The sequence below is a fragment of the Lynx rufus genome, unplaced genomic scaffold, assembly GCF_022079265.1.
Source record: "Lynx rufus isolate CCGP_SWC_20201006 ecotype Redwood Valley unplaced genomic scaffold, mLynRuf1.p SCAF_14, whole genome shotgun sequence".
Classification (NCBI taxonomy): domain Eukaryota; kingdom Metazoa; phylum Chordata; class Mammalia; order Carnivora; family Felidae; genus Lynx; species Lynx rufus.
Window position 1 is genome coordinate 56,858,776 of NW_025814828.1, and position 21,909 is coordinate 56,880,684.

The window sequence follows — 21,909 nt, forward strand, 5'->3', positions numbered from 1 at the left end:
CCCTATGACCCAGCAATAGCACTGCTAGGAATTTACCCAAGGGATACAGGAGTACTGATGCATAGGGGCACTTGTACCCCAATGTTCATAGCAGCACTCTCAACAATAGCCAAATTATGGAAAGAGCCTAAATGTCCATCAACTGATGAATGGATAAAGAAATTGTGGTTTATATACACAATGGAATACTACGTAGCAATGAGAAAAAATGAAATATGGCCTTTTGTAGCAACGTGGATGGAACTGGAGAGTGTAATGCTAAGTGAAATAAGCCATACAGAGAAAGACAGATACCATATGGTTTCACTCTTATGTGGATCCTGAGAAACTTAACAGGAACCCATGGGGGAGGGGAAGGAAATAAAAAAAAAAAAAGAGGTTAGAGTGGGAGAGAGCCAAAGCATAAGAGACTGTTAAAAACTGAGAACAAACTGAGGGTTGATGGGGGGTGGGAGGGAGGGGAGGGTGGGTGATGGGTATTGAGGAGGGCACCTTTTGGGATGAGCACTGGGTGTTGTATGGAAACCAATTTGTCAATAAATTTCATATATATATATATATATATATATATATATATAAAATAAAACTTCTAATGTTAAAAAAAAAAGATAAAAAAGCTTCTGCATAGTGAAGAAAACAATCAACAAAACTAAGGGACAACTAATGGAATGGGAGAAGATATTTGCAAATGACATATCTGATAAATGGTTAGCATCCAAAATACATAAAGAACTTATACAACTTAACACCCAAAAAATGAATAACCCAATTAAAAATGGGCAGAAGACTCTTACACTGTTGATGGGAATGCAAGCTGGTACAGCCACTGTGGAAAACATTTTTGAGTTTCCTCAAAAAGTTAAAAATAAAACCACCCTATGGCCCAGCAATTATACTACTAGTTATTAATCCAAAGGATACAAAAATACTGATTCAAAGGGGCACATGGACACCAATGTTTATAGCAGCATTATCCACAATAGCAAAAATATGGAAAGAGTGCACATGCCCATTTACTGATGAATGGATAAATAAGAGGTGGTATATGCACAAAGGTATATTACTCAACCATCAAAAAGAATGACATCTTGTCATTTGCAATAAGGATGGAGCTAGAGTGTATTATGCTAAGCAAAGTAAGTCAGAGAAAGACAGATCCCATATTATTTCATTGAACTGTGGGATTTAAGAAACAAAACAGATGAACATGGGGGAAAGGAAGGAAAAATAAATTAAGATAAAAACAGGGAGGAAAATCATAAGAGACTCTTACCTATAGGAAACAAACTGAGGGTTGCTGAAGGGGAGGTGGGTGGGGGAATGTGCTAAATGGGTGATGGGAATTAAGGAGGGAACTTGTTGGCATGAGCACTGGGTGTTATATGTAAGTGATGAATCACTGAATTCTAAATACTACACTATATGTTAACTAACTTGAATTTAAATAAAATCTTGGAGGAAAAATAATGAGCGGCACCATTTCCTGATTAAAAAAAAAAAGTTAAAAATAGTAGTATCCTATGATTCAGCAATTGCACTACTAGCTATTTGCCTAAAGAATACAAATATACTAATTCAAAGGGATATGTGCACCCAATGTTTATAGAAGCATTATCTACAACAGCCAAATTATGAAAATATCCCATGTCCGTCAACTGATGAATGGATAAATAAGAGAGTATATATATATATATATATATATATATATATATATATATAAACACAATGGGGTATTAGCAATAAAAAATAATGAAATCTTGCCATTTGCAAAGACATTGAGCTAGAGAGTATTATGTTAAGCAAAATAAATCAGTTCAAGAAAAACAAATACCATATAATTTCAGTCATATGTTGAATTTAAGAAACAAAACAAATGAGCAAAGGGGAAAAAAGAGAGAGGGAAGCAAACCAAGAAACAGACTCTTAACTATAGAAAACAAACTGACGGCTGCTAAAGGGAAGGTAGGTAAGGGGTGGGTTAAGTAGGTGATAGGGATTTAGTAGTGCACTTGTGATGAGCCCCAGGTGTTGTATGGAAGTGTTGAAACACTATATTGTATACCTGAAACTAATATTACACTGTATGTTAATTGGAATTTAAATAAAAACTTTAATAAAATAAAATAATTAGTAATTAATGCATAATATGCCTATATCTTTACATGTTTATTTCATCTGTGGACATTAATCATATATTTTGCATTGATTCTGTAGCTTTTATCTCTTTTATTAATATTTTGTAATTTTTGATTGTGGAGACAGCACATCTTCAAAGTTTTGTAGCACTAGGTACCATAAAATGCCATTTTACGACTCTCCAGTCATTAAAATATTAGTACTACTGGAGCAGTGTCAAGAATTCTGCTTACTACTTGGGGATTATGTGATCATCATGTTGGGGTTTAATGGATAAAGGCTAAATGCAACATGGACCTGTGTTTTATTTGACCATATGATCATTTAGCACTGTAATGTGAATCCAGTACAGCTGTCAATTCTGACTTTCCAATTAACTTAGAAAATATGCAACCCTATATCTAATTTCCTAAGCAGAAATGATATAGGGAATTTTTTTTATTATTATTAAAAAAAAGTATGAGAGCTCTTTCTGCCTAGGTGATCACCTCCTGCTTTAATTTTGGGATTAGCAGCCTAAAATTAATACTTAAAGATAATAAATAAAAACACAAAATTTTAAAAATAAAGAAAAATCTAAAAAACATTTAAATTAAATTAAATTAAATTAAATTAAATTAAATTAAATTAAATTAAATTAAATTAATTTTATCTTGGCACAGAGCAAGCGGGAAGTTACTTAGCAAGGTTCCGGGTTTCCTCACGCCCCGCCCGCCCTACCACAGCTAAATGTTTTTCGTCCTTGGGGTGCTCTGTCCTGCGGAAAGCAATCCGTGTCCATCTGTCCCAGCTCTGCCCGCCCGCCTCGCATCTACCCTTCTCTTCTGACTCCGCCCCACATCTGTCCGGAACCGCCTCCCGCTGAAGCTGACCCAGTGCGCGTCCGCCAGTCAGTCCCTCCGGACCTGCCGCGAGTCTCAGACTGCCGAAATTACCGCGCGTCACTCGGTCCGTACCCGGTGGGCATCTGGGGTATCTGGGCGGTCTTCCCTCCCCAGCGTGTGTGTCTGTCTGTCTGTCTCTCTGTCTGATCCGCCTTCTGCAGCCTGCCTTCCGGCCCCAGCGCACCAAGTGTTTAGTCTGCCCTTTCACTGACGCTGAGTGTGTTTAGCGGCCTTAGCTGCTAGCCCGCCTGAGACCGGCCAGGCAGCCGGCGGAGGAATACACGTTTGGCCCCTGTCCAGGTTAAGAGAATTTTAAGCCAGTAGGAGCTCGAGGCCTATATTTATGCTGAAAACGGGTCTCGAGGCCTCTGTAAGCCAATGCGAGATGTGGGGGGCCCAGCCAGCTGCTTGATGATTTCTTACAATTAAATGAGGAACAGAGAATTTCTTTCTTACTACTGGCTTTTAAAACAGATTTTAAATCTTAATGGGTGGAAATTATAAGTTCTTTAGGTAGAACAGATTCGTTATTGGGATGCATTGTTGTCTGATGTGTTTGTTCTGAGTCCGCTGACCAGCTGTTTCTGAACTTCATTTTCTCAGCCTCAACAGTGATTCTGAAACTGCTTTTAGCTTCCTTCGCCTTGGCTTTCTTCTTTTTGTGAACAGCTGCTTGGCCCATAGCTTAGAGAAATCAGCCTTTTTTTCTCTCCCGCGAAAGCCTCCTTCCTGTGCTTAGAAAGATGGGGAGTGGAGAGCCTAATCCTGCTGGCAAGAAAAAGAAGTACCTCAAGGCTGCCCTGTACGTGGGTGACTTGGACCCAGATGTTACTGAGGACATGTTATATAAAAAGTTCAGGCCTGCTGGCCCTCTGCGCTTCACCCGAATCTGCCGTGACCCTGTGACCCGCAGCCCCCTGGGCTATGGCTATGTTAACTTCCGCTTTCCTGCAGATGCTGAGTGGGCCCTGAATACCATGAATTTTGATTTGATTAATGGCAAACCTTTCCGCCTCATGTGGTCTCAGCCAGATGACCGCTTAAGAAAGTCTGGAGTTGGAAATATATTCATCAAAAACCTGGACAAATCCATAGATAATAGGGCCCTTTTTTATTTATTTTCTGCTTTTGGGAACATTCTCTCCTGCAAAGTCGTATGTGATGACAATGGCTCTAAGGGTTATGCCTATGTGCACTTTGACAGCCTGGCCGCTGCCAATAGAGCCATCTGGCATATGAATGGGGTGCGGCTCAACAACCGCCAGGTGTATGTTGGTAGATTCAAATTCCCAGAAGAGAGGGCAGCTGAAGTCAGAACCAAGGATAGAGCAACTTTCACTAATGTTTTTGTTAAAAACTTCGGAGATGACATGGATGATGAAAAACTGAAGGAAATCTTTAGTGGATATGGGCCAACTGAGAGTGTTAAGGTAATAAGAGATGCCAGTGGGAAATCTAAGGGCTTTGGATTTGTGAGGTATGAGACGCACGAGGCTGCCCAAAAGGCTGTGTTAGACCTGCATGGAAAGTCCATCAATGGGAAAGTTCTGTACGTAGGGCGAGCACAGAAGAAAATTGAACGATTGGCTGAGTTAAGACGAAGATTTGAACGGCTGAGATTAAAAGAAAAAAGTCGGCCTCCGGGGGTGCCTATCTATATTAAGAACCTGGATGAGACCATCGATGATGAAAAACTGAAGGAAGAATTTTCTTCCTTTGGATCAATTAGCCGGGCCAAAGTGATGGTGGAAGTAGGGCAAGGCAAAGGGTTTGGTGTTGTCTGCTTCTCCTCTTTTGAAGATGCTACCAAAGCAGTGGATGAGATGAATGGTCGCACAGTGGGCTCCAAGCCCCTGCATGTCACCCTGGGCCAGGCCAGGCGCAGGTGGTGAGAATAAGAATGCTCAATTTGGTGCAGCCTTTAGCTGGTGCCTACTTAGTCTGGGCTACTTTGTGATGAGGTTATTTTATGCCAGGCTTTCTTTTCTTTTCTTTTCTTTTCTTTTCTTTTCTTTTCTTTTCTTTTCTTTTCTTTTCTTTCTTTCTTTCTTTCTTTCTTTCTTTCTTTCTTTCTTTTTGAAGTAAATACTTTCTTTTGAAAAAATAAGTAAAACTAGAAAACCTTGTTCATTTTAGTGAAGAATATAATTTCTAATTGTAAAACTGTCATTTTGTACCATTTTTTGATAAAATATCCTTAGGGATATATAGAATAAACTTTGTCCCTCCACATATTGTTTTCATTATTATTATTATTTACCTAAACCAGTCAAGGTGAGGTACTTGAGTATATTTACTTCTTTATTGCAATTATACTGCTAAATGTAATTTCTTCTATGAAAATATTCTCAAAATGGCCATTATTTCTGAATCTATCACACAGAAAAGTTCTAACTTGCTTTTTGAGAAATCAATAAAGCAGGGGAAAATGTATGTGATCCGATGAACATTTGTGCATAATTTTATTTTATTATTTAAAATGGATATTATTTTCAAAAGATCTGAGTTTTCTTTATTTCGTTATACATTTTTCCCCTTTTTAATGTATTGTGGGCATATCAGAGAGTTGACAGTGGCTTTGACTAAGTATTGGGAGTTGTATTCAACTTCATGCCCAGAAATAAACCTATTAGTGTTTTCTCAATTAGTATATTAGAAAATTAACAGTTTAAGCATTATTAAAATGATGAGTTTTATCTTAAAAATCTTTCCTGAGAGAGTTGATATATGAATACAGTCTAAGCAGCATTCTTGCCACTCATTTTTTAAAACTCCTTAGTAGTACACATGGGTCATGTTAAGTTAACAAAAAAGGTAAATAACTGCACTGAATTGCCTTTACCTATAGAAAATTTTAAAATTTTTACTTCAGCGTCTATAAAGTGTCAATAAAAAGGGTAAATAATCCATATAATGATGTTGAAAAATTACTTTGAAGGACATCTTTTATTAAACTTGTCGTTATCTCTTGTAAATTTTTGAATACATCCATGTGATAATATTCACAGATGTATCAAAGCCTCCATCTGTTATATGAGAGCTATTAATCCAGTATGGTTCTCTTTATGTCTGGCTGCTTCAAAGTTGTGACAAGATGTCCTGTTCTATATTGCAGTTACATTATTTATCCTGTAATTTCTAGATTGCAGATTTTCAGTATTTTACTTGTAGTCTCCTCTTTTCTCCACCCATCTACCTTCCATCCATATTACACTTACTTTTATGTTTTCTTTAGATTGCCTTTCATTTAATATGTGAGTGTTCAAATCATTTTGGAAGTAGAGAAATAATTACTTAATTTATGTAAAATTTAAAAAAATCCTTTTTAAAAATAGGGTTTATTCACATCATATATCCAACCATAAAAAATGTGTTGTCTATATTCTTAATTGGCTTTTATTATGTTAACTACAAATTTTAGGTTACATGCATAATACAACATAGATATATAATTTTGTTAACACTTGTTAGCTATTTTCCCATAAAACAAAGAGAAAGAACTTTCTCTGTGTAATTGTTTATCTACAAATTACATGTATATTCATTATCAAATATTTTCAAATGGAAATCACTGTTTTTATTGATCATATACATAATACATGCTCATTGTTTAAAAAATGTACACAATGCAGACATTTATAAAGAATTAATTATAAAGAATTAAATTCCCACAGTTCAGAGATAACCACTATTAATGATTTCATTGCATACATATACTTTTCTCCTATGTAAACACACTCTTTTACAATCAACAAAAAAATACTATATGTACTATTTTGTGTTTCTTTAAATTTTAAGCTAAAAAAATATCAATCTGTATCATCATTTTAGTGACTGCATAGTATTCCATTGCGTGCATGTACTATAGCTTATCTAAGTAACGCATTGAATAATACTTACATGGTTTCCAGTGTTTTCTACATTTGTAAACAACCTTGTGATGAACTCCCTTGCTTAAAACAGTATGAGTTATATGAACTTGAGGAAAAGTATCTATACCATGTAAAAGCTTAGGTCTGCTAAAAATTAGAATGCACATTATATTGATATATGTATCAAAATTCTGAAAAACATTCAAGATATATTCTTTACTTAAATTGACAAAAGTAAAACTAAAAACTAATGGGATATAATTTTCATATTTTATGAGCCCACTGCTTTACATAATTGTGACCATTAAAATATATGAAAACAGTGCAACCTGAAATAAATTTAAAATATCTACATTGGTAATTACTTACTATATGCACTCTCTATTCCTTTTTACCAATTACCAGTTTTTATTTGAATTTATAAACTTGAAGTGTTAGTGTTAACCAAAACCTTTACAAATGCTTTGAATCAGTATAAATCATGCAAGATTTCTAGAAGGTAAAAATCTTCAAGTATAAAAGCATTTAATACATTTGAGGAAATTATTTAAGTATTTAAATAATTATTATTTTTAAAAAGTTAGCCATTACAAATAAAGGAATAATTAAAATATGCCCAAGTACAGATAAATTATACGTTAGGACACTGCAAAGCAGTAAAAAACAAAACAAAACAAAACAAAACAAACCTCTGTAAATTCAGTTGGTAAAAAGAAAGGGAAAATTATAAAGGAAAGATAATCTCTATTTGAACACAAACACCTGGGTAATTTTTTAATCTTGTACTTTTCATTTTTAACTACATTTAATAGACTTATAATTAAGGTTTTCAAGGGGGAGCAAAACAACTGAACAGCTTAAATTTGTGAAAAAACATTAAAAATAGGATATTGTTCATTTCCTAGCACAAGATAATTAGTAAATTAGTAAAACTATACTGTCAATCGTCATGGTAAACTTAAGAATGGACTATTTAATACAAGTTTTGTTTGTTTCCCCCAGCCTTTTTCAGCTTTTCAAAACAGTCACTGTGCAAACTTCAAATGTGCCCAGGAGAAGAAAATTAAGAACATTGCTTTGTGATTGTAAACCATCATATTAAAAGTTATTCTGGTGAGACTATTCTGTACAAAAAACTTCTTCATATACTGTTGCCTTTCTGGTTGTATCTATGATTAAGGGGACAAACAAAACGTTACATGTTAAGTGATATTTTCAGTACAGGGGAAAATGTAAGAATACTATGTGTTTAAGGGAATATTTAGGAATGGTGTGAATGCCATCCTACCTATAAATAAATGGCTTGATTTAAGGAAATAGTTTAAAATGCATCAGTAAATTACTGAATATAGATGATATATGTGTTCCCAGCATCTACGTTAATACCTGGAATATAGTTAGCATTCCATGGTTGCTTGTTGAATTATCCCTCAATTTGTTTGTTTTTCAATTGTCTCCTCAGTATTTCACAGGAGAAATGAGTTATTACAGAATAAGCCATTTTTTATCAAATTTCATCCCATAAAGAAATAATTGAGAGCTGATTAGTTACATAGATTGGTGCTTCTAATATGGTGTTACTGGTGACATAGACTAGTGCTTATCCTGTTGAGGTGTTATCAATACTTTTACACTTCTCATGATTTCTTTTTTTATTATTGTTCAACAATTTATTGATGAGTTTATCTTAGACAAAGCTTCTAATAATTGACATAAGTTAAATGAAAATATATTTGAAGAGAAACATTTTTTAAATAAATTAATGGGATGTTGCTTCAAGACTAAGACAATTTCCACAAGGCCTTGTTCCTACATTAAATCAAGTGATCACAAGAATCCCTGAAAAACTAGTGCTTGTGCATGTGAAATTGTTTCTTACATACTTCATGGTGTTACTTCCCAAGAAATATAACCTAACAAATGCTTTCTTTGAGATTCAAGAGAGTTAATATAACCACTTGGCTTCAAGGGATCATGGTCAGTAGTTAGAAATAATCTAGCTACCATTGGAAATCTGAGAAAGGCCTAACTCAATGTATAAATATTGAGGATATAATTTATATGAAACTTAAAAAAAAAAACTCCAAGTACTTTCACCTTCAAAAGTCAAATTCAGTTTTAAAACATCTCCCATTTGGCACACAAAAATGACCAGTGTTCTCATTAAATTTCTCAACAGAAGTTTGGAGCCTTTGCATTTTATTTAATTAAGAAAATATTTAGTTCTTTGGAGAGACTTGCAAGAAAAGAGATGAGTGATGATATTATATGTCATGACTGTCTCAGTTATCAGATTAAATTAGTTTCTTTGTTTTAAAACTAGTAAGTGAAACACCAGGTGTTGGCATCTTTTCTATAAAAAAATAAGCCTTCTATAATTTAGAATAAATAATTTTATGAATTTTTGAGATTGATTTAAAATTTCTAAAAAGGTAAATTATACTTTTGGAAAATCAAAGACTTTTTAAAACAATATTTAGGAGCATTTGAAAAGTAATTTTAAGCAAATTTACACAGGATTGCAAATGACTCCTTTTTTTATTAAATTAAAATTGACATACTAATTATATTAGTTTCAGGTGCACAACATATTGATTCAACAATTCTATACATTACTATATGCTCACCATGGTAAGTGTAATCACCACCTGTCACTGAACAATGTTATTACAATATTATCGACTACATTCCCTGTGTTGTATTTTCATCCCCAGGACTTACTTCATAACTGGAAGTTTGTACCTTTTAATACCATTCATCTATTTTACCCACTTCCAGTTTGTTCTCTGTATTTAAGAGTCTGTGTATTTGTTTGTTCATTTGCTTTGTTTTTCAGATTTCACACGTAAGTGAAATCATATGGTATTTGTCTTTGTCTGATTTATTTCACTTAGTATAATACTCTCTAGATCCATGTATGTTGTTGCAAATGGCAAGGTCTCATTTCTTTTTATGGCTGAGTAATATTACATTGTGTATATATACCACATCTTCTTTATCCATTCATCTGTTGATGGACACCTGGGTTGCTTCCATACCTTAGGTATTGTAAATAATGCTGAAATAAACATAGGGTGAATATATTTTTTGGAATTAGTGTTTTCATTTTCTTTGGGTGCAAACAACTCCTTTATTTTTTTTGTTTCAAGTTTTTATTTAAATTCCAATCAGTTAACATATAGCATAATATTAGTTTCAGTAGAATTTAGTGAGGCAGTTCTCCTCAGAAGTGCCCTCCTTAACATTCATCACGCATTTAACCCATCGCCCCTCCCACCTCCCTTCCAGCAACCCTCAGTTTGTTCTCTATAGTTAAGAGTCTGTTTTACAGTTTACCTCTCTTTCCCTCTTTATGTTCATCTTTTTTGTTTCTTAAAATCCACATGATTGACATCATATGATATTTTTCTTTCTCTGACTTATTTTGTTTAGCATAATACTCTCTAGCTCCATCCACTTCATTGCAAATGGCAAGATTTCATTTATTTCTATGGCTGGGTAATATTCATATATATATATATATATATATATATATATAATATTGTTATATATATTCTTTCACTTCTTTATCCATTTATCAGTCAATGGGAATTTGGGCTCTTTCCATAATTTGGCTATTATTGATAATGCTGCTATAAACATCAGGGTGCATGTGTCACTTTGAATCAGTAATTTTGTATATTTTAGATAAATATCCAGCAGTGCAATTGCTGGATTGCAGGGTAGTTCTAGGTTTAACTTTTTGAGGAATCTCCATACTGTTTTCCACAGTGGCTGCACTGTTTGCATTACCACCACCAGTGTTAGAGGGTTCACCTTTCTCCATCTCCTCAACAACACCTATTGTTTCCTGTGTTTTAAATCACCTTTCTGATTTCACTTAGCATAATACCCTCCAGTTCCATCCACGTAGAGTATTATGCTAAGCGAAATTAGTCAGAGAAAGACAAATATCATATGACTTCACTCATATGAGGACTTTAAGACACAGAACAGATGAACATAAGGGAAGGAAAACAAAAATAATATTAAAAACAGGGAGGGGGACAAAACATGAGAATCCTAATATGGAGAACAAACAGAGGGTTACTGGAGGAGTTGTGAGGGTGGGATGGACTAAATGGGTAAGGGGCATTAAGGAATCTACTCCTGAAATCATTGTTGCACTATATGCTAACTAATTTGGATGTAAATTAAAAAAATAATAATTAAAAAAAATCACCTTTCTGAGGATTTTGGGCAGACTACATCCCTGAATAGAACTACACACAGAGAAGAATTTGCAAGCTTTTTTTTCCCCAAAGCTTTAGGGAACCCAAAGAATCTCCCTAGTTAATTTTATTGCACAAAAATTTATTATATGTTAATTTCCTTACCTATAGGAGTAAATACCATATTTTGTGTGTGTGTGTGTGATGAAGAGAGGCCCATTACATTATGGCAGAGATAATGGCAAAGTAATGCAAATTCAGATGAAGAATATGTTTTCCTATTCATTAAAGAGTTGTTTTGGGGGCACCTGGGTGGCTCAGTTGGTTAAGCGTCCAACTTAAGCGTCTCAGGTCATGATCGTGTGGTCAGTGAGTTCTAGCCCCATGTCAGGTTCTCCGCTGACAGCTCAGAGACTGGAGCCTGCTTTGGATTCTCTCCCTCTGCCATCCCCCTGCCTTCTCTCTCAAAAATAAATAAACATTAAAAAATAATTTTGTTTTAAATATGGGATTTATGAATTAACCCAAGAATAATTAAAAGAAGGGATATAGATAAATAAAGAAAATATTTAAATGTTATAAATATTTAAAAATAAGGGCAGTAAATGTCTGCCTGGCTTGATATCTACTTTAAGTTGAAGCATGATGAATAGTTTTCATTTAGTTTGTATGGTTATTCTTAATACTTATTTGACTACTACAGTAATAGTAAACCTTAGGAAACTTTCATTTGTAAGTGAATTTCCTAAAAAGAAAATCATCGGTACTACTCTACTTGTCTATACTCACTTACCTCCATCACCTAATCTCAACTCCATCTTTTGCTGAACACAGAAGCTTTTATAAGGCATTTTTAGTTTATGTAGTTTGTCTAAAAATTATCTAAAACATTTCTAGTAGAGGTGTGTGTGTGTGTCTGTGTGTGTGTGCGTGTGTGTGTGTGTGTGTGTGTGTGTGTGAGATATTGTACCATTTTGTCAAGATTAAATTTCAGGACTTGCATGTTAAGTCACGGTAGAGAGTAGGATATGTAAACTGTTTATATATAGATGAATGTATCTAGCTGAAGATATTATTTTTAAAGAAAATGTACCATATAAAAATTATGTTAATTTGTTAATTAAACCAACAAAAACTATGGGCTCTGTTTAGAATTGTGCTTTCATGCTGTACATATGTTCTAGAGCATCTGAGTACCTAAGACTGGGTAATACAAACAGAAGTATATATTGCTAATGTGGTACAAATTTTGAGATGTGAAAGCCATATGCCAAGCATAACAAAAAATAATGCTAAGAGACACTGCCCAACTTGTCTGAAGTGGCAACTTAGGAAATGAAAATGAAACTATATGTAGCCCTTAGTTGTTTTATGGAGACATACCACAATAATGTAAACTCTTTCAGGCAAAGAATAAAAACTTATGAGAAGATACAGTTTTCTAAAACTTCTATTATATTTTGATAAAAGTAAAACAAACTGTGAAGATTGAAAAACAAGTATGAACTAAGTATGTCTCCCCCTTTAGTATCCAAAAAAAAAAAAAACAGTTTTACTTAAGCAGAATAATTTTCTTAGACCACTGGGTCATTTGCACTTTTTATTTTTAGTTTGTGGGAGATGTATATATGTAATATATTTTCATGATCAAAAACAAATATATCTCCTCAAATATCCTATTTATAAGGTGATAGGTAAACTGGAAACAATGTTACAACTTTTCCTCAGCAGCAAGTTTCATCACAGAAATCATTCAAGGTGGGTTACTCATATAAGTAATTGCAGGTTTGAATTTTTTTTCTCTAATTTGGGGCCAAGAATTTATGACTATGGGAGTTGTGTTTTAATTCATCTGGGATCATAATTTTTTTTATTTTAATTTTTTTAGATTTTAATTTTTTCCCAACGTGTGGCTCAAACTCACAACCCTGAGATAAACAGTCACACACTAAACTGACTGAGCCAGCCATGTGTCCCATGGGATCATACATTTTTAGAACACTGTCTGCTAGAACTGTTTATCTTGCTAAATGTGCAAAGACCACTTATCAGGTAAAAATTGAAAATGTTATTAAGTACTTGAAATAATATGGAATTTGTCCATAAAAACAAGATTAAAGTTCATTAAATAAATAAGAATACTATCTTAAATAATTTTAGTCACTCTTAGGAATTCATCACAGATAATAATTTCAGATAAATTGAATACACATATTTTGAAAAACAAGAAATAGAAAAATAATAATTAATATTTTGTCTCCAGAGAGAGAGAGAGCTTTTACAAAAATATGTATAAGTGAGGATTGGATACAAAAGGGGAAAAAAATCATGGAAATCTTTCACAACTACTCAGAGAGGGAAGCCACTTTTCTCTGGAGCACCATTAGTATAAACCAAAAAGCAATGAAAATGTTGGGAAGGTAGAGAAAAAAGGCAAGGTTTGGTTCTTAGAAATATGAACTTGAGGCACCTGTGTAAACTTCATTAAGAAGACTCCAGATTTAATGATTAAAGTTGTCTCAGAGGATAAATTATTTCTTCTTTTCTTCCTTTTGCATATACTACCTAAAATCTTCAGGACTTTCCAGAATTTTTATTAAGGTATTCCAGCAATAATTTCTAACTTCTAATAACAATGACTGGAATGTACTATAGTGTTTTTATTTTTTAAGCTCCTTATGTCTTGTTGTTTACACTGATGTCACAACATTTGCTCTTTCCAAGGTGCATTGGTAGATTGTTAAATTTACTATGAAACAAATAGTAGATCATTCCTATCAAAAATTCAAGGTTTGTATGGCAGTTGGGGCAGGAGTTAGTACTAATTCTAGCATAATTAAGATCTTGTGTTTATAGGGAAATTGGACGGATGGATAGATTATGGATAGATGGATGGATATGTGCATATATACATAAACACACATATATACATAAACAATAATAAAGGGGGGGTAAAAAGAGATAAGAATAGATGTATGGAATTTACGAATAACGATGTGTCTATCGCTATCATATGGGTTCAAATTAAGAGTTACAAAATTTCTAGACCAAAAACCATGCTTTGATCCTTAGCAGTGTTATGTTCCAAGGAAAGGTGACTGCACAATTCTTGACAGGTGTTAATAATTATAGGCAGGTGTATCCTGTGGCAATTCATTCCAATAAGATATGTACAATGAATTTATATTTACCAGCATGCTGATGGTGAAATACTAGCACAAATGTAGCTCAAAGACACTACTGAAATTTGCTCAGTGCAAGTTGGCATGCTGTGTTTTTTTTTAATTTTTTAAAAATTTTATTTAGTTTTGAGACAGAAAGACAGAGATAGACACAGAGAGTGAGCAAGGGAGGGGCAGAGAAAGGGAGACACAGAATCTGAAGCAGGCTCCAGGCTCTGAGCTGTCAGCACAGGGCCTGACGTGGGGCTCAAACCCACGAATTGTCAGATCATGACCTGACCTGAAGTTGGACGCTTAACCAACTGAGTCACCCAGGTGGGCCTGCATCTTGTGTTTTTGAAAATTTGGTCTAGAGTGTATCAGAACTACCTGGAGTGTTTGTTAAAACTGAGATTCCTAGGACTTACCCTTGGCTTACTGAATCAAAACTGACGTAACAGTGGTGAAGGTGGGGTGTACAACAAAAATTTACATTTTTCTCATAGCCTCCAGGTAATTTTTATGCATGCTTACAAATATCTAGAATAGGAGTCAGCAAACTTTTTCTCTAAAGGCCAGATAGTAATTATTTTAGCTTTTGGGAGACAAGAAGTAACATCAAGGATATTATATAGATACTTATACAAAAAGAAAAAAAAGACAAATTTCCACATATTTTAAAATTGACAAAATTCAAAATATAATGATGACAATGATACAAATATATTTTTTCATAATATAATTCTAATGAAAAGAATTTGGGGGATTACATGTAGCTTAGTTAGTGTTCATCAAAGTTGTGTCTTTCAGTTATCAAATAGATTGTAAATGTGTTCATGAATTAAAAGCTTTTGAGTATGGTCATGTAAAAAATTGTGGCAGCACAAATTTGGCCTGCAAGTTACAGTTTTTCAACCTCTGATCTAGAAACCCTGGTCTACATACTTTGGCCTAGAAAGTATCTCCCAAGATTAGCTACTTAGAATAAGTAATAATAATAATAACATGAAAAACCTTATTAATTGATACAAGTTAGTGAAATAAGTTACAAATGAAATAAAGTTAAAAAGGAAAACAGTAATAGTCAAACCATAAAAGTGCTAGAAAACTGTACAAGTGGCTCTTTTTTTCCAAATTTCTGGAAAGGAAAAAATTCTAAACAAATCCTAGATGTAAGTATCTGAAATGATCAGCCCATAAAAAGCATCCCATTTTAATAAGAAAAAATTATATATACATAGCATATACATGTATATACTGTGTTTATATTTGTGTATGTGTATGCATAAAGTGTATACACTTACAACAAAACATTGAGTAATTTTCTTCAGTTATAAAATTATAGGTGATTTTTTTTCTTTTTCATTATATATATTTTCTAAATAGCTTATAACTAAAATGTAGAATATCTTTAACGAAGAAAAACTATTTAGAATATTAGAAAGCTTTTATAATAATTGAACTCTTACTGTTGTCACCCTCTGTCAGTTCCTCCTTGTATGTTCTTCATCTCAGTAAATGGCAGCTCCTTTCTTGCAGTTTTAGGCCAAAAACTTTGGAGTTATTCTTAACTCTTTTCTTTTTATCACACTCCGCATCCAGTCTGTCTGGAAACAATGATGGCTAAATCTTGAAAATATCCTCAAAATCGTATAATTTGTTATCACTTTTTGTTGCCAACAGCTCAGTCTGAACCATGATCATCTCTCACCTAGATTATTTCAGCAGTGAAAGCTCTTGCGCTCAGTGAAGTTCAAACTCCTTACCAAGGCCTTATCTTGCTAATTAAATCTCTTACACTTCTTCACCTCTCTACATCACTCCCACAACACTGTCACCTCAATATTCTCAGAAATATCAAGCACATTACTATGTCAGCTCATTTGCTCCTGCTCTGTCCCTTCACCTGGAACTCTCTTTATTCAGATATTTTCATGGCTTATTCTATAAATGTACTCAGATATCAACTAAAATATCACCAAATAAGAAAGTATTTTCCTACTCCTGTATACATAATGGCAAGCCCCATTCCCTTCCAAAACTCTTTATTCTTCCTAATATTTTTCTTCATAGAATTTAAAAATATCTGATATATTTTATGTTTATTTCCATTGTTTTTCCTCATCCCACTACCTCTAAACTCTATTTCAGTGCCTAAAAAAGTGACTCGTATGTAATGATAGTAAATATATGTTTGTTTAACAAATGAACTGCATAACTTGATAGAATGTAGCATGACAAAGAAGAGTGATATTTATATCATAGAATAAAGCAGACTGCATTTTACTGCTAATTAAGCAACAGCAACATGAAAACCTTTCCACATAGAACAAAAGAGTAATGAAAATACATTCAATAAATATTTATAGTGCATGTGAGGCTGTCTGAAAATTGGAACAATTTGTAACTTTTTTCACCTTTCTATTTTTTAGATAATCCAAATTTTATTTAATGAATATATATGATTTCATAATGGATAAACCTGATGATCTTTAAGAATTATCAAGAGATGGGGATCCTGGGTAGCTCAGTCGGTAAAGTGTTCGACTTCAGCTCAGGTCACGATCTCATGGTTCATGACTTGGAGCCCCACGAGGGACTCTATGATGATAGCTCAGAGCCTGGAACCTGCTTCAGATTCTGTGTCTCCCTCTCTCTCTGCACCCCCCCTCAAAAATAAACATTAAAATTTTTTTTTAAAAAAACCAAGCCATAATAGAATAAATAAAAAATCAAATCTCTATGACTTTGTCTAGATTAATATTTTATTATTTTTTCAATTTTTTTGTTTAGAGAGAGAGAGAGTGCAAAAGCACAAGCGTGAGCAGGGAGGGAGCAGGGAGAGAGCAAGAGAGAATCTCAAGGAGGTTCTGCACTGTCAGCATGGAGTTTGATGTGGGGCTCAAACCCATGAAGTGTAAGGTCATGACCTGAGCTGAAATCAAGAGTTGGATACTTAACTGACTGAAGGACCAAGGCGACCCAATATTTTATTCTTATATTTCTCTTAACAAATGAAAATTGAAAGTCAACTAGAAACAGGGAAATACTCACACCAATTATGCCAGATCAATGGTTACAATTTTTATTTTTGTATAAAAAATATCCCACAAATCAATACAAGGTCACATGGGCAAAAGTAGTTTGTGAGAGAAATATATACACAACTTTAAAAGAAAAAGAAACAAATAACAACTGTATAGAAAACATATGACAATGTTCAAGGTAGCTAGTTAATAAATGCAAATTTAATGAGACACCATTTTCACTTAACAAATTAGTAATACTGAAAACATTAGTCAATGCTGGTCAGGCTGTTAAAACAAACACTCTCAATTATTGCTAATCAAGGTTTAACTTGTTAAAACTTAAGAAAAAAGTTATTTTCAGAATTTGCTTTAGTATCCTTAAAGTCGTTCATACCTTTTCAACGGGATTACCATCCTAAAACCCATATATGTACAGTTCCCCATTAGACTGAAAATTTCACTTTGAAACCCTCATTAAAGATCTCTGGAGTAATTACCGTACCTCATCATTCTATCTGGGCCATGAGAACACCCCACTGTCATACCACAACATAATCTCCAAGAAAAAAAAAGTGCATTATGTTGGCAAGTTTAACAACTGAATGCTAGAAAAACTCACTTTTCTTCAAATATGGCCTCTTATCTATCTGCTTTTCTCATACAGCTACATCTATCAAAGATCCCAGATCATAGAAGGCATGTAATACTTATTTGTTAATCGAGTTATTGAAAACACATCTTATTTCTCTTTGGATTATTGTTTTTCTATTGTTAGAAAAAGAGGATAATAACCAGAAAGAAGGGAGATACTCAAATAAAATTATCATCTGCCAACCTAGAATTCATAGGTTTATCTTGATCTTAAATTTTCTTCTATGTTAGCATCCAAATTACACCAAATATCTATTTGATCATTTGGGCCAAATAAGCATGTTTGTGCACACATGCATGTGGGTGTGTGTATGGGTGTGGGTGTATGTTTGTTTATATGGTTTTGTGTGTTTGGAGAGAGGAAGGATTATCACAGTTGTCCGGTCAAAGTAATTAAAATACTTGAATCAGTTATAAAAGTAGAGATAATCGCCAATATTTTCCGACTTCCTTATATAACTTCAGCATTCACTAACTCAGAACTGCAAAGGAAAAGAAATGAAAATTTAAAGGCTTTACCAAATGAAGTATATTTAGAATAGAATAAAAGTGTTAAGGAAAGACTATTATTGAAAGACATAGTTTGTGTTTTCACCCACTATGGAAGGAAACATAATATTCTATATAATATGCCCCCCCCAAAAAAACATAGCATAGAGATACTTGGGAATGAGTATAGTGTAGATGTCAGCCTCAATATGTATCTGTAGTCACTTGTAAACTGAATTGTTTAACCAACAGAGCAACTATTGATAGATAAACAAAACAAGCATGTTATTAATCTATTTACAGGAATTACAATAACTGAGAAAATTGGTTATATTTGTTTCAAATTAAGCTGACTACTTTGGCAATTGTTTTTATCTTTCTAAAGGAAAGTTTAGGAGTTAATTAAAACGGTACCTCATATTTCTTTTTCTTTATCTTTATATGTCTATTTTTAAACTATATTCTATTCTCAAATTTTCATTAGTTACAGGAAAAATTCCTTTAGTAAATGTAAAGTATTGGAAATCTTTTTTCCCTTTAATTTTGAAAAGCATTATCTCTAAGTTTCCCTTTATATTAAAAAAACTTTAATTACAATGGATAATTTTTTACCACTAGCCATGAAAGCATATGTCATCTTGTACTCTGGGTCATTCATTCTCTCTTATTTCACAGAATGCTTAACAACAAACACAGTGTATAATTAAATTCAGATTTTTCTTAAGTTGTGGCCTAGTATAAATTAGTCATAGTGCTTTTAACTCCTTGAACCATTTAAAACTATGGTATACTTTCTTTTATTTATGAATAAAAGGTTTGTGTCATGTAGAGGATGGGAAGATGATCATCCCTTATTAATTGATAAACAGTATTCACAAAAATGTGGGAATGACCAATAATGCAAGTATATTTTTCCCAATATTAAGCCTATTCCAGTAAACATGAATATATAGATCTATATAATTGTTACATGTCAAATAATCCTCACTTTCTCAGTATTAAGTATAAGCTTGAAAGCTTCACTATAAAATTGCTCTGATAGGGAGATGAGTAACTATCTAATAATTTGTATATAATCTCAAATCAATTTTTTAAGTTTATATATTTTGAGAGAGAAAGAGAGAGAGAAAGCATGGGTGGGGAAGGGGCAGAGAGAGAGGGAGAATACCAAGCAGGCTCCACACTCTCAGTGCAGAGCCCAACATGGGAGTCAGTCTCATGTACTGTGAGATCATGACCTGAGCTGAAATCAAGAGTAGGATGCTTAATCAACTGAGCCACCTAGGTGCCACTACTCAAATCAATTCTTAAATCTATATTCCCTTCTCAAAACAGTGTCATGCTTCCAGAAATTAAATCCTTATACAGTAAGGTTTTCTTTTCCTGCCCCTGTCTTACAGTATTAGTATTAGATTAGTGACCAGACCAGAAAAGCATGTGTGAATACAATTTCATCCTGAAGGAATTTCCAAGCCCTATATATATATATATATATATATATATATAGCTTCCTCCATACATTGAATCATACTCCATGACTAAAGAAGACTTGGGTTTTCTGTTGTTCCTATCTGGCTATATACCTGTGTATCTCCAGAATATCTACGTAAACAACATTAGTGTATTCTATGAAAATATAAAGAAGTCAATCATTTATGAAAAGATTCAGTGCTATAAAAAATTAAGCAAATTTAGCATATTCAAGTATAACTGAGTAAAGGCTAATTCAAAACAGTAAAAATAAAGTTAATATTAAAAACACTTCAGAGTTAGTAAAGAGTCCATTAGTAATGAATTAAGTCATAGACTTGATGATTTCAAACATAAACTGTTTCATTAACTTAAATATTCCATAATTCACTACATTCCAGGTTAACATTAATTCTTCTAAAGATTTCCTAATTGTTTTATTTTTTTAATTGTAAATCAACATTCTCAGAAGAAGTCAAGAATGCTGCTGTAACCATTTCTATCGAATAGTGTACAATTTGTTTTAAGAAGTTCAGTAAGGCATAAATAAATAGATAAATGATTATATATATATATATATAAAGTAAAATGACTAGAAATAAAAAAAAACTACTACTATATACAGAAGATAAAATGTTGTAGAATGGAAATACAAATAATTCTGTAAATTAGCAAATTAGGATAAAAACTAGATTTCTGATTTATACTAGATACAGGTTTAATATGAAATTATTATCTCTTTATATGCAAACAGAATTATGAAGGCTTACCTTTAAAAGGTTACCATTTTATATGGTCCAAAAATATCTAACTAAAAAACAACCAATAGAAAATTAGAAAAATTAGAACACTTCATTGTGAATTTTTAGAGACATAAATGAGAGGTATACAATGTTCACAAATTAATATTTGTGACTTAATATTTAAATAAATTAACTATAAAATTAATTTATAAGTTAAATGTAATAACAGTCAAGTCCCGACAATTTTTCTCATGTGGAATTTGATGAGCAGATTGTAAAATTTGTATGGAAGAAGTGGTGGTACAAGGGCTGCTGCACAGCTAGTAGAGCCACAGTCTGGGTGGCATCATGTGCTCCTGAACTCTCCACATCACCCTATCTAACATCCCAAGGGCCCCAACCCAGTGGTGATGCCCCTAACCACTGTGCAGAGAGTAGCCCCAGTAGCAGTGCCATGACCAGGTGGAACACTTATATCAACAACTTCATGGTTGGTGAGACCTGTCAGGACATAGCCATTGTGAGCTGTAAGGACTTGCCCTCCATTTGGGCAGCAGTCTCCAGAAAAACCTTTGCCAACATCATGCCAGCAAAGGTTGGTGTCCTGGTTGGCAAAGGCCAATCAAGTATTTTTGTGAATGGGATGGAACGTGGAGGCCAGAAATGTTCTCTTACCTGGGACTCACTGTTTCAGGAATCGGAATTTACCATGGATGTTCATACCAAGAGCACTGGGGGGATCTTCCACTTTCAAAGTCACTGTCACCACGACTGACAAGACATTAGTCCTGCTGATGGGCAAAGAAGGTGTACACAGTGGTACGATCAAGAAATGTTATGCAAGGAGTTAAGATGGTCAGATAATAGGGGGACCTTATGCTCATCTTCTACTTTGAACACAGATAAATATCAAATCATTACGAACACTCAGTAAATCAATGTGAGGACTGAGAGAACAAACTGCATATCTAGAAGGAGAAAAACAACCACAATGTGGAAGGTAGGAACTTCAGAAATTTGATTCGGGGAAGAAGAGAATTGTGGGTGCTGCAGAGAGGAGGGAGCCTTGGTCATGGAGTGAGGAAAAAGAGAAATAGAGACAGAGTGGCAGCAGCATGCAGGGTATTGTACAAGAAAAAAAGTCTTCCCCAAAACCATTGACTGGGAAAAAGAGAGGGCCTGATTATTGCAACTTTTTATGAGCAGCAGAGCACAAAATCTGAAGTTTTGGAAGTCTATGCCATAGCCAAGGTTGTGCCTGAT

The 21,909-nt window shown here is 33.7% G+C and overlaps 1 protein-coding gene and 1 pseudogene across 1 annotated transcript; both read left to right on the forward strand.

The window, feature by feature from the left end:
• Window positions 1–3,763: 3,763 nt before the first annotated feature.
• PABPC5 (poly(A) binding protein cytoplasmic 5) lies at window positions 3,764–4,912 on the forward strand. Its single transcript, XM_047075698.1, has one exon. It carries the CDS (start codon window positions 3,764–3,766, stop codon window positions 4,910–4,912), a length of 1,149 nt encoding a protein of 382 aa, XP_046931654.1.
• A 16,188-nt stretch (window positions 4,913–21,100) lies between these two features.
• Window positions 21,101–21,497, forward strand: LOC124509284 (profilin-1-like; annotated as a pseudogene).
• The last annotated feature ends 412 nt before the right edge of the window (window positions 21,498–21,909 follow it).

Excerpts from the sequence above, each read along its gene's own strand:
- PABPC5 (XM_047075698.1), top strand. The coding sequence starts at position 3,764 with ATGGGGAGTGGAGAGCCTAATCCTGCTGGCAAGAAAAAGAAGTACCTC.